This window comes from Eleutherodactylus coqui, chromosome 1 (genome assembly GCF_035609145.1).
Source record: "Eleutherodactylus coqui strain aEleCoq1 chromosome 1, aEleCoq1.hap1, whole genome shotgun sequence".
NCBI lineage: Eukaryota > Metazoa > Chordata > Amphibia > Anura > Eleutherodactylidae > Eleutherodactylus > Eleutherodactylus coqui.
In genome coordinates, this window is record NC_089837.1 from 208349761 (window position 1) to 208363331 (window position 13571).

At 41.2% G+C, this 13571-nt stretch overlaps 1 protein-coding gene across 3 annotated transcripts in view; it reads left to right on the forward strand.

Moving 5' to 3' along the window:
* Positions 1-13571, forward strand: part of AIG1 (androgen induced 1) — a 216415-nt gene that overhangs the window by 108607 nt on the left and 94237 nt on the right. For 2 of the 3 annotated variants that reach the window (XM_066605462.1, XM_066605461.1), the window contains exon 3: positions 2840-2941. In XM_066605462.1, coding sequence (XP_066461559.1) covers positions 2840-2941 — 102 coding nt within the window. Of the gene's footprint in view, positions 1-1296; positions 1363-2839; positions 2942-13571 lie in introns of those variants that run through there. The other variant, XM_066605463.1, reaches the window with a different exon arrangement.

Consider the following 13571-nt stretch of genomic DNA (forward strand, 5'->3'; position numbering starts at 1 on the left):
CATTGAATCGCCCACTATATTGGGTGGCACTACTATAGATTTGATGTTTGCATGAAATATAGATTCTAGTCCCTTGCCATTTATATCTTACTTCTCTTATCATAGACCAGTGGTTTGTAAGTTAAGAATGTTTTGTGATTATTTTATTTAAGGGTTTGCGAAAAATAATGTGTAGGCACATAGTTTGTCATTTAATTTTCTAAAAATTGATGTCTCCCTCTCTCCGCCCCTGGGCGAAGGCTTGTGTTTTTAAGACTGGCAGTGACCTGCATTCATTGCCAGTTATTTGGTTTCCTTCAGCGTGCTAGCATCCTGCCTCTGTTGGTCTCCAGTGTGTCAGCTTGTTCTGTCATATCTGCCATGTTCTCCCATCTGCCTTGGTCTGCTTGTATTTTTCTGTTGGTTGTATCATCTGCCCACCCTGTCGGTATTCTACCTTGTTACATCTTGGTACGCCAGTGTCCCCTCTTGGTCCCTAGTGAGAGTAGGGACCACCGCCCAGTTGCCCACCTGGGGTTAGCCAGGAGTGAAGGCAAGTAGGCAGGGACAGGGGGTTGCGGGTGAGTTCTATGGCAACCTGGGCTGGCGTACCAGTGGGTAGGATACTGTAACAGGGGCCATGTTATATTGCATGTAAATGTGTTGTCATTTGCAGCTTCAGATGATCGTCTTGGTGGCAAAAAGCACCAGAAAATACAGGTCATTGTGTTATTGTATCTCGAGAATTCTTTGCAGTCATTTCCTAGCCATATCTGTTTCTAATTCATATTAGTCCGGTTGTAGCACCTGAAGGGAATGTCACCCAGAGTCCTGAATGGCAGGTCTGCTCAATGTTATGACCCCCACAGAACCCCAGGATTTTATGGGACAATGAGCCTCAGAGTTCTGCTGCTTTAAGTGTTTCTTGTTCCATAACCATAGATTCTAGGTCTTGTCCTACATGGTTAATACATTTCACTAACACTGGAGTTTACTAACAAACACATTTAATATGCATTTTCTAATGATATCTATAATGGATGTGCAAAGCATGCTCCGTGACAGTAGTTCTTGGAACAAACTCCATTTTTGCATTCTAAATAAGGTGATTTATGCTAGGGCTTTTGCAGGTACATTTAGAAGGTCAAATAGAATTTTTTGTGTTGAAGAAAATTGTATCCTTAATTTTTTATGCAAATAATTGTATGTATGGCTTCAGACTCCAAATTGAATTGATTGTTTTTTATGTATCACTTTTGGAGTTCAACAATCTTCACTTACCACTGATGAAATGATTTATGTATTTTACATTTGCAGCTGAATTAAGGTATCCAGAAAATGAAGTGTATTGTTAGCAGGGCTAAGTCATTGACAAATGAAGACCCAGACTGGAGAAAGACTATTCTTTAATACCCAATAATTATCGCTTACCTATAAGTATGGACAGGGGTGTAGTTAAAGGCTCAGGGGCCAAGGTGCAAAAGTTCAGCACACGCCCCCCCACCACCTGTATCTGTACCCATACCTACACTGCACTGCATACAGCTGCAAAACGAATTTATATACATGAACGAGCCCCGTGGCATAAGCTTTCCAAATATGTCTCATTTCCTGGGCTATGTGAAAATTTGCTTGTAGCCCCTTAGTCTATGTTCATTTTGGTCATTTTTGAACCACAATTAAATACACATTAAAAAATGCATGTGATATTCTAAAACCACATGTGTTTTTAAAAAACTGCATACACTATTAAAAATCGGATGTGTATTTAAATAATACATGCATTTTTTTTTTTAAACCACATGCAGGTTTTTGTTGAGTTTTTGAATTGTCTGCAAAGTGTGCAATCATATACAGGAAATACCCAGGTTATACCAGCATGGTCTATATCACTATAAACAGGAGATGTTTATCTTATAGAAGCTGTAAATATATAATTATATACAGAAGATACCCAGGTTATACCAGCATTCTCCATATCAGTGGAAGGGAGTACCGCACACTGGCGAGTATGCAGCCTGGAATTGACTGCCGGCTTCCCTGGTAACGGTTTGCTCTCCCTGACCGCCTCCCATAGTCGGCCCGTAGGCCATGGCAGTGCTACAATATATGGCAGGGGCTCATAGGCACCCGTTGGCTAAAGGAACGAGTCGCAATTGCGACTCCTAGCGGAATGCCAGTGATTATGGACACACAACAGTAAATCTGCATATATCTGTTTGGTAGTCAGTTAGCTTGTCGCCAGGCAGGGTTGACAGGTGGGATCTGAGATCAACATCAAGAGGAGGACCTTGCATGCACTGTGGCCAGGAGGACCAGCCTCTTGTACGGTGTAAGGGGCAAGATGAGTGGCTAACTATCTTATCAGACAGCAATGGACATCAAGAATTTGCGTTGTTGGGTAGATTGTCAGTCTGGACCTGTCAGGTGAACATTTATTTGGACAACACCTATTTCTCATACACTTCCCCATACACATGAATGGTTTGGGGAAGTGTATGAGTTGGTTTGGGTTAGTTTTCACAGGTGTCATGCAGTTAAGAAAGCCATACTCTCTAGTAACGGCTTATCTCCAATGAGAAATAATGCTACGTTGAATTAAATTCAGCGTGACCAATCCTTTTTTCCTGTCTCACCTTCGGGAAATGTTGAGAACCCCCCCCCCCCCCCCCCCCACATACACATGCAAGAGTCATCCAGTCCTCCAAAATTGTAGTCTGGTGTTGCATGTATAGTTGCATGTATATTTGCAGACAATCATTAGACAGAGTAATGGACACTGACATTGGCAATATTGGAAACAGTATTTGGGTAACAGTTTATTAATTTACATGTTTGTCTTTTTTTCTCCTTTTTTCAGTTTGTGGTGACCATGTTCTGGGTTCTCTACATATATGACAGGGAGCTAGTATATCCGAAGCTGCTGGATAATTTCATACCACCCTGGCTAAATCATGGAATGGTAGGTCACTTCAGAGTTGAATGTTTGTAATTTCATATGTGAAACTACATTGCAGATAAAATATTGAAGAGCATTTATCAAAATTGTATACTTACTATCTGGCAGCAAAAAACGCAGTTCTGCTAATTTCTAACCTCTTCAGTGTGTTCCAGCGCACTACTGCAACAGGTGCTGATATAGTACTTATGAATTCACCTCAACAGCTTTACGATCAACGACAAAATTGTACTACGTGGTCGGCGACTAGTTCCAACTCTGCGACATACATTTTTATTGGCTATTCGAACTGTCACTGCATGTAAACACAATGTGTCAGGACTGTACAAGTAGCTGTCACAGTCAGTTGGAAATCACAGATAGCTGAGGGGGGGCCAATCACAGTAGTTTCCTGCCTGGCGATCGCACTGATTGGTCAATGTAATAGTGACTCTTCAGTGCCTCCCCAGATTGACATTGCCTCCACTGTGACCCCTCATCCCTAAAGTAATGATGCCCATTTTTTCAGCTCCCAAAGTTATGGTGTTTCCTCTGTGACCCCTCCTCCAAAGTAATGGTGCTGCCCCAAAATTATGGTACTCCTACTGTGCAAGCCCAAAGGTGTGGCAGCTTCTTCTGTGCTCCTCCACAATAGTGGTGCCCCCTCTATACCCATAATGTTGCCTGCTCTTTGCCCCTACCCCAAAGTAATGGTGTTTCCTTTGTGCGTTCTAAAGTAATGCAGGGCCATCTGTGCATCTCTAAAGTATTGGGACCCCTCTGTACCCATCCAAAGAAATGGTGTCTCATCTACTAACCCCCTAAAGTAATGGTATTCCTTCTGTTCATCCGTAAAGTGTCGATGTCCCCTTTATAACACTCCGAAAATGCTGGTGCTGGAGTCATGGCAATACTGTCTACTGGATGAGAAGCCTATTTTAATAAAGAATATTGGTAAGCTCAGATCACATGCCATGATTATAAATGTGCATGAATTTTAAGTCTTTAAAGCTGGGTTTCCACAGGGCATTTGCAATCCAGTAGTGTTCAAAACCACATACGGATTACCACTGATTACTGTAGATTCACATCAAGTACAGATGAAGCATATGATTTTATGTGCTTCACCTGGGCTTGCACAAAAAAGCGTGGTGTTCTGCGATAAACCATATAGATCAATGAGCCATCGAATGCTGCAAGGTTTAATTTGAAGACTCAATATAAACTAGAGAGGGAGTGTTTTCATGAGGGGGAGGTGATTAAGAGGTCTAGCAGGTTAGAGATATGTTCTTTATCTATTTGTCATAAGTTGATGAGTATAAACCCTCTTAATTGTGCATAATAATTGTGAGGCTTCTCAGAGATCTGGGAAAGTTTGTAGCCTTGGCTCCTGGGAATGTCATATACGTTGGACAGCCTATATACCTTTAGTTTACCATTGTGTAAATAATTTGCTTTCCTGCCCCTCTTTGATTTCTGGGTGTCTCCATATCTTCATTTGCTTTGAAATTTTAAAGGGGAGCCTATACACCTTTCTCACAATGTCCCAGGTTGCAATTGTGTCTTTAGCCAGAACTGATTGTCTGAACAAAGGTGGAATATTTGAAAAGCTAGTATGCAGAAGAACATTTAGATCCCATGGAGAGAGGAGGTCTGCCTCCAAGGAGAAATTTAAAAAATAATTAGTTACCAGTCCAGGGGGAGTCAGAACAAAATATATGTCGAGGACTAGGGAGATCTTCTGACAGCCGCCGGGGGACGGGGACAGACACAGCAGGGCCAGCAAGGTGACAGCACTGCCACCTTCCAAGAGATCTGACAGATAGCTTCACGGCCAAGGGCAGAAGACAGCGGTAGGGAAGGGGGACTCTACCTTGTAGCTGCAGCAGCAGCGGGCCACAGCGCCTGAGACCCGGCAGGGGCAAGGAGCTGTGAGCCGGACATCCATCCAGCCATCGCCAGCACAGAGGAGGAGAGCCCTGCAGCGGTGGTGGAGGAGTGGGGGGCCTGTGACAGCAGAGATGGGAACTTGGCAACAGTCACAGCGGGTCCTGGAGCGCCAACAAATATTGCAGCGCAAGCAGGGACTGTGGCAGCGGGGCCAAAAGGGTACATGAGACACAGACAGCAGAGTCGGGAGGGTAGATGGGAGCGCAACAGCACACTCACAGCAGCCGGCCTTCCGGGGAGGAGAACAGAGCCCAGCGGGGAAAGTTATATCGGGGTTGGCAGGGGAGATGGCAGCGGAATACCACACTGACAGCGGGAGGGTTCCGGAGAGGATAGTGGCTTACTCAGCCAATCAGCACCTGTGGGCGTCACCTTCCCCTCCCCTGCATCTCAACCCGGCTACACCCATGTCTCCATCCATAATTCTGGTGGAGACAAGATACACCAGCACCAAAAAAAAAGCTCTACCATATACAGATATGAACAGCGGTTCATTGCTGTTGGAGAAATTATTTGTCATTAATTTCCTAATTTGTCATTCATTTCCTAATTTGTCTATATTAAATATTGATATATATTTTATTGGAGTAAACTACAAAATCCTATTTTTGTTTCTTTTTTCTGTTTAAAAAAAACGGGAAGAACACTTTATATACTTGATACAGTATGGATTATGTAGGATTTGTGGTGTACACCTCATATATCACACATCTGCTCTCTTTTTGTTTTTTTTGTTGGCTCACATTTAATCTTTCTTGTGTTGTTTGGAAAGCACCCAGTTTTATATAAAACACAGTGCCCGCGTATTTTCTTTTTTGTATGTAAGCCAAAAGCAAAAGATTTGGTTGTTTAGAAATTGCCTTTGAAGAACGATTTAGAACAAACAATAAAATTGTGGTAGTAATATTGCTTTGACCAGGTTTTAATGTTGCATTCAAGATGACGGCTGACACTTGCAGTAAATGAGAAGCTGCTTTGTTTTGGTGCAGGATAATGTATTTAGTGTTGTTATGTAATTAATATATCAATCCCATTATCATATCATAAATTAAATTTAGCTCTTTATATAATTGCCTTCATGCTTAAAATTGTTCTTATACAAGGGAGGAAAGTTATTAAACTTTTCATAAATCTGCTTCTTAGGCCTTAGTCACACGGGCGTAAATACGCGCGTATATACGCGCTTAAAAACCCACGGGCGTTTTTACGCGCGTATATACGCGCGTAAAAACGCACCTACAAAAGATAGAACATATTGGTGGCAATGGACATGGTCACGCGTTTTTTTTTACGCGAGTATATACGCGCGTATTTACGCCCATGTGACTGAGGCCTTAGAGTGTCAATGCTGCCTATGTTGTCTATTGCAACCAAATCTGATCTGGAAGAATTAAAGCTACAACCCCATTGATTGCTATGGTCACCATTTAGATTTTTTGTTAAAGCTGTTTTAATATATAAGGCCCACAGTAGTTGGTCTAATAGTGTAATATTTGTTAGTAAGTAAGGCTGTATTCAAACATTGTGGCTGCAATACTTCCATAACCGCTGTGGCCTGAAAAGCAGTGCAGTTTCCAAGTTGACTGCTACAGCTTGATTATAATGGCCATGCAGGATTACAGCTACTACCAATAATACCATGCAGCCCTTTACAATCATTCAATTTGAAAATCACACTGACTTAGATGTCATTGCAGTTTGGCCAGCATCTTGGCTGTGTTGCAGCCACAAAGTGTGACCATAGCCGAATAGAATAGGATAAGCACAGCCTATAGATTATATAGGGTCACATCGTTAATGGATGTGTGAGACAAAAGATAAAGCAAGGCACACTTGCTTGCAGTTATTTAAGACCAAGTATGAGTCACATTACATGTGAAAAGTACAGCACAATACTCAGTACAGTTAATACTCAAAATATCCACAGTATTCTTCAGCACAGAACAGCTGTTTTTATTTTCATGAGTTTCTATCAGTAGATGGATATTTTACGTACACTTCCTTCAATTCAATCAGTCATAACTAGAGATGCGCGAGCACCAAAATGCTCGAGTGCTCGTTACTCGAGTCGAACTTCCCGCGATGCTCGAGGGTTCGTTTCGAGTAACGAACTCCATTAAAGTCAATGGGCGACTCGAGCATTTTTGTATATGACCCATGCTCGCTAAGGTTTTCATTTGTGAAAATCTGGGAAATTCACGAAAGTGATGGGAATGACACAGAAACGGATAGGGCAGGCGAGGGGCTACATGTTGGGCTGCATCTCAAGTTCCCAGGTCCCACTATTAAGCCACAATAGCGGCAAGAGTGCCCCCCCCCCCCCCCCGTCGCACTGTCAGCATAAAGATCGTTCTCCTCTGCCACAGCTGTAACAGCTGTGGCAGAGAAGAACGATGTTAGCCCATTGAATTCAATGGAGCCGGCAATACAGCCGACTCCATTGAAAGCAATGCGCTGCGGGCGATCGCGGGATGAATTTTCGGGAAGGGCTTAAATATATAAGCCCTTCCCTGCATTTCATCCAGAAATGTGTAAAAATAAAAAATATATATATACTCACCCGATCCCGGCAGACGGAGTTCAGCGGCGGCCGGCGGCAGTTCTCTGATTCAGCAGCCGGGGATTTAAAATCCCCATCTGCTGAATGAGCTGCCTCTGATTGGTCACAGCCTGACCAATCAGAGGCAGCTCTCACTCACACCCATTCATGAATTCATGAATGGGTGTGAGTGAGAGCTGCCTCTGATTGGCTCAGCGCACCTGCTGAATACTACAGAGAGCAGTTCAGGAGAACTGCCGGCCAGACGCGGCTGAACTCTGGCTGCAGCGGAAAGGTGAGTATACATTTTATTTTTACACATTTCAGGATGATTTTCAGGTAAGGGCTTATATTTTTAAGCCCTTCCCGAAAATTCATCCCACGCTCGCCGGCAGCCCATTGCTTTCAATGGAGCCGGCTGTATTGCCCGCTCCATTGAATTCAATGGGCTAACATCGTTCTTCTCTGCCACATCTGTTACAGCTATGGCAGAGGAGAACGATCTTTATGCTGACATTTTTTTATTTATTTTTTTTTACACATTTTAGGATGATTTTCAGGTAAGGGCTTATATTTTTAAGCCCTTCCCGAAAATTCATCCCGCGATCGCCGGCAGCCCATTGCTTTCAATGGAGCCGGCTGTATTGCCGGCTCCATTGAATTCAATGGTCCGTGCTCGTTTAATCGAGATGAGTACCGCGTGGCGCTCGTCTCGAGTAACGAGCATCTTGAGCACCCTAATACTCGAACGAGCATCAAGCTCGGACGAGTACGCTCGCTCATCTCTAGTCATAACTTTTATTATTCTATTAAATGTTTTTTTTTAATATGATCGTATTTAACATCATGTAGATTTTTTCAATTCTAAAAAGTTATTTTAAGTCTTAGTTTTTCAAAATGAGTTGTAAAGTTTTTAGGTATTATTTTGGGGTACATACAAATTATCTTTTGCCTTATATAAAATTGTATTTCACCGGTAATAATGTAGCCTTTTAACACAGTACATTGTTTCTTGTACAAACAACTATAAGCTTTTACTTTTTCTATGGATGTACCTGTTTGAAGCTTTGTGTCTTGTGGGAAGAATTGGAGATTGTTATCACACTGTTGTATATAAATACATTAGTGTGGAATTTATATAATGTTTAAACATAATTTTTTAAAGCTATTGACCATTTACACTAAATAAGCTGTTAAATTAATTGCCCAGGTTATTAAATTCGGCCTCCCCCCAAATGCTATATACAAGCATGATGTATATTCTATTACACAACTTTTATAACACTGCAGGCTCAAATACATCAGTTCAACTCTAATATATCTGTAAAAAATGCAGTCACCACATAATAGTCAAATAATCGGATGTTAGAACTATACAGCAATCGTGATTACAATGCAGTTACCTCCTTTTCTCATTGGCAATGTCTTCAGTGATCATTTATCTGGTGTTGTCTGCGTTCTCCTTTCTTCTCTACCTGGGCTCAATTCATTATGAAGTCTTCTTCCAGCCTTGACTTGGCTCTGCATATTCTCCCCATCATGCTGCTACTCACAATGCCCCTCTAAGTCCCTGTTTTATGACTTTGCACAGTAGTAGTGTCCTCTATGTGGCCCCACAAAGTAATAGGGCTCCCTTTTTTGGCCCCACATAGTAATAGTGCCCCTGCTGTCGCCCCACGTCCTAATGGTGCTTCTCTGTATCACCAACGTAGTGTCATTGTCCTACCCAATGAACCCCTTGCCCCCACTTTCGAATCTCCAGCCAACAGTACAAGAATCTTCTTTATAACTCACACACTTCTGGTCTTGACTTTGGCCATGCACTCTGTGCATAATCTCAATCCTTCCCCTGTCTCCCACATCTGTAGTTTGAGAGCAGGAGGGGCAGGAATTGGATTATGCACAAAGCACTCGACTGGCATCAGGCTTGCTCATGTGAGATACAAAGTAGATTCTTCTACTGATGGCTGGAGGTTCCGGAGCAACACAAGAAGCAGGCAAATAAGACCAGTGTATGAAATGTGGGTCAATGTAAACGTGCCCCATAGTGTCTTAAGGAAAAATGCAGTGGTTATTGCAGCAAAAATGCCACAGCCAGACGTTAAGGGGCTGTCACACTTCTAGGTGTTTTGTTGATGGAAGCCGACCGCTCCATACATTGTGTAATATCCTGGTTGTAACTGTAGGTAAATAAGAAATTATGAAATATACTACAATTGTTTGTTATTTTAAGTTGCTTCGGTGCATTTTGGGTCCATGGGGCTTTTTTTATGTTATTTTTATCAGCTGTTTTCCTATGAACTTCTCTATAGTAAAAAAATCTAATGCATGTGTGCATATAAAAAACACCACCCAAAAAACATTTGTGAAGAATGCATGAATTTTACAAGCCTTAAAAATGCCAAAAAACTGTGTAAAGGAAGCAATATAAGCATGTTTTAAACAAGAATACGTGTTCCAATATGTTAGTCACGTTTGAAATATGTCCCTTAGTTATTTTTTGCTTCATTTTATTTATAGATGATTTATTGTCAATCCCTATCATATCTCCTTGATGCTTTATGCTTGCAGCTTTTGGGCTTATGTACAGTTACTCTTTATGTTAGCACATTCACTTCTATGCACAGCTAGTCCAACGGCTGAATTATACAGGAATTCATCAGGGGAATGCTTGGGAGATTATATTTTAGTATGTAATGTTCTAAGGCATAAATACAGTAAAGGGTATTTTTCCACCCTGAATGTCTTTAACAGTGCCATATGGGTGTGGAAACATGGAACACTTTGTTATGGGCCTGCAGTTAAAACTCAATTGCTTTTATACAAGCATACGGTAAATATGACTTAATCAGACCACAAGAATGTGGAAGCTTCCCTAGGTATCTCATTTATTTATTTGACACATAGCTATGGCAACAGAATTCCACCCCTTTGGGTGTTCAGACTTGTGATCTGCTCAGACCTGGCAAGCTGCATTGCTTTCAATTGAAGACATATGTGCACTCAACACAGCAGAAAGTTTACCTATTGTTGTAGGTATTTACAATAGGCTTAAGGGAAGGGTATCATGATAAGGTTACATTTGTATTTAACTTTAATATATCTTTATGTCACATTCAGAAGTCAAGAGTATCTGGAATAAATACATTCACACTAGATGCTATAGAATCCTACAGATGGACCATAGGCTGTTATTAGGAAAACAGAGACCAAAACTGCAATGATTACAGCATTCTGTCTGGCCAAAATGCCGTAAATGAACAGAAACCTACTAAAACAGAGACCACAGTTGCAGAGATTCTGGGTTCTAATTAAAAGGCTTGTACCACAACCCATATAGATAAGTGCTAAAAATCTTACAAATGGTGGTCTCAATGCTGAGACCGCCATTAATTCCAAAAATGGGGGGCTAGTATCCCCCTCTTCTCATCACTGAATGCTCATTGCACTCAACAGCACTGATGTGGAGATTTAGTGGAGTAGCCGTAGTGCATGTGCAGCACCGTTCTATTCATTTCAGTGGGGCTGATGGAAAATGTTAAGTACAAGTGCTCAGCTATGTTAAGCAGTCCTACTGAAAATGAATGAAGTGGCGCTGTGCCTGTGCGACTGCAGCCCCATTCATTCTCCTTCTCATTGCGACAGGTGCAGTGAACCCATAGTGAGGAGGGGAGTCAAACTTGAGACCCTTGTTTTTCGGGTTTGTAGGGGTCTGAGCTGTGAGACCTCCACCTAAGGATAGGTAATAAAAGTCAACTGTGGTACAACCCCCTTAATACATAGTTATTTGCTGCTTTATCAACCCCTTAACGACACAGTATGTAAATTCTATGCATTCAAAGTTTCTATGGACGGGGATCGGGAGCTGATTGTGCTCCATACAATGCAGGTGCCAACTGTCTCTTACAGCTGATACCCATCGGCGAAAGCCATAATCAGCATGAACACTGATCTCAGGTGTTAATTCTTTTAATGCCACTGTCAGTTCAGATCGAAGTTTGGGCGTCCTGAGCGGCCCTACCGCAATGCAATGTTGAGGTGTCATTCCGTTGCCATGGTAGCCTGGGGCCTTCTGAAGGCCCCTAAAGTTGCCATGGTTGATGCTTGTGGCGTGGCTTAATAGAATGCCTGTCAGATTGCTAATTCAAGTCCCCTGGGGAGACAAAAAAAATTAATGAAAGAGTAAAAAAAACTGTTAGTAATTATTAGGGAAATAAAACTAAGTAAAAGTTTTTAAAAAAAACGCTTTCCCCAAAAATTATAATAAAAAATCTGTAGAAGTCCGACCTATGTCGATAGAAAAATGAAAAAAGTTTAAAAATTATTATTTTTTTTTAGAAGGAATTTAATTTTTTTAGTAGTACAGCAAAAAACTAAAATATAAATTTAGTATTGTCGTAATCATACTGACCCACGCAATAAAGGTATCATGTCATTTTTGACGCAGTATGTACACCGTAATAACAAGACTCACCCAAAGACGGAATTACAGTTTTTTTTTTCCATTTCACTCCAATTAAAAATGTTTTAGCGTTTTTCAGTATAGTATATGGTATATTAAATAGTAATAACTTGTCCTGCAAAAAACAAGCCTTCACACAGCGACATCGATGGATAAATAAAAGACTTCACTTTTTTGTAAGTAGGGAGGGAAAAACAAAAATAAAAATAAGAGTCTGTCCTTAAGGGGTTAAAGTAGTAATCGATCACTGAGCATTAATTAATGCTTATCAATCACATTCTTTATTAAAGCTGTACATAGCGCTCAGAATAACTCTAAGATTGTCTGATGCCACTGGGGTGCTGGGAGGCTAAAACCTGAAAATGCCTAGCTACATTTTTCTAGGAAGTTGCTAGATTCAAGAAGTGCAGTCCATTGTTTTTATAAATTTAATAGGTCTCAATAAAACTTTTCCTTTTGGGGACTCTATTGAATTGTAAAGTAAAAATGATAGGTCATCTTTAAGATAATTCCCCTTGCCTTATAAGGAAGAGGGAATATTGCCATGTTTTTTTATTAACATCTTGCAAAACAATACAAAGAAATACAGAACAAAAAGAATCCTAACTTCCCAACCCCAGATGCCAAACAACTTATACAGAAGAAATTACAGCGTGCAAAGTATGGTTGAATGAACATCAGGAATACAAGTAATATGTCCAACACATAGACTGTAGATTTGACATTACAGTATGAAGCAGTTTCTAGGAATTTCACAGAGCAAATAGACAACACAATTGCAAAATAATAGAAACAGAGTAATCAATGTCATGCAGGCATCACATTACAGCAGAATTTCTAAGTAGAATGTTTGACGCCAAACCCAGGGTACCTACACATGGGGTCCATACATTTTAAATTGATGTGCCTGCCCTGCTCATACTCCCTTTACCATTAGTAGAGTATTATTAACTTGTCCCCAAAATTCTCTACAAGTTGGAGGATTCTCCAATCAATATACAGAAATCAACTTCCTATATGCACTTATGACCCCATATACATGTCTTACTTGCAAATATTGCTAAAGCCCTTTGTGCGGAAGGTGGAAACTCATTTTCAGTTTAGCAAAAGTTACTATTAGGGTTTATGGCGATTGAGCCTGCCCTGCAGTCTATCAGGTGGTGCCTTATTGGCTCCTTTTTCAGTGAGTAATATACACCACTACATGATTAAAGGATCACTCCGGTGATTATTTAAAATCCATTCATTATGTAGGTATCCCCCCAGTATATATAAGTTGGCTGCTGTTACTTTGGTTAGTTATTTCTTTCTGTCTGTATCTCCCCTCTTTTTCCTTACATGGTCATGTGATCTCAGTTCTGACCAGCCCAGATGTACTTGGGGGTTATGGATTAATTTTCTAGTCAACTTCTCAGGCCTCAGTCGTTTTTTCGTGCGATTTGCGCATATATAGAACCATTGCTTCGCAATGGGATCGGTCACATGGCCGCTTTTTATACGGATGTCCGATAAATTATAGGACACGAGAAATCGCAGATCGTGCCTATCTGCATTCTGCGATTCCTTGTGTTCTATATATGCGCTCAATGGGGCCGGCGGCAGCAGCGCCGACCCCATTGAGAACATATACTACAAAGATCATTCTCCTCTGCCACAGCTGTAACAGCTGTGGCATTGAAGAACGATGTTCGCCCATTGAATTC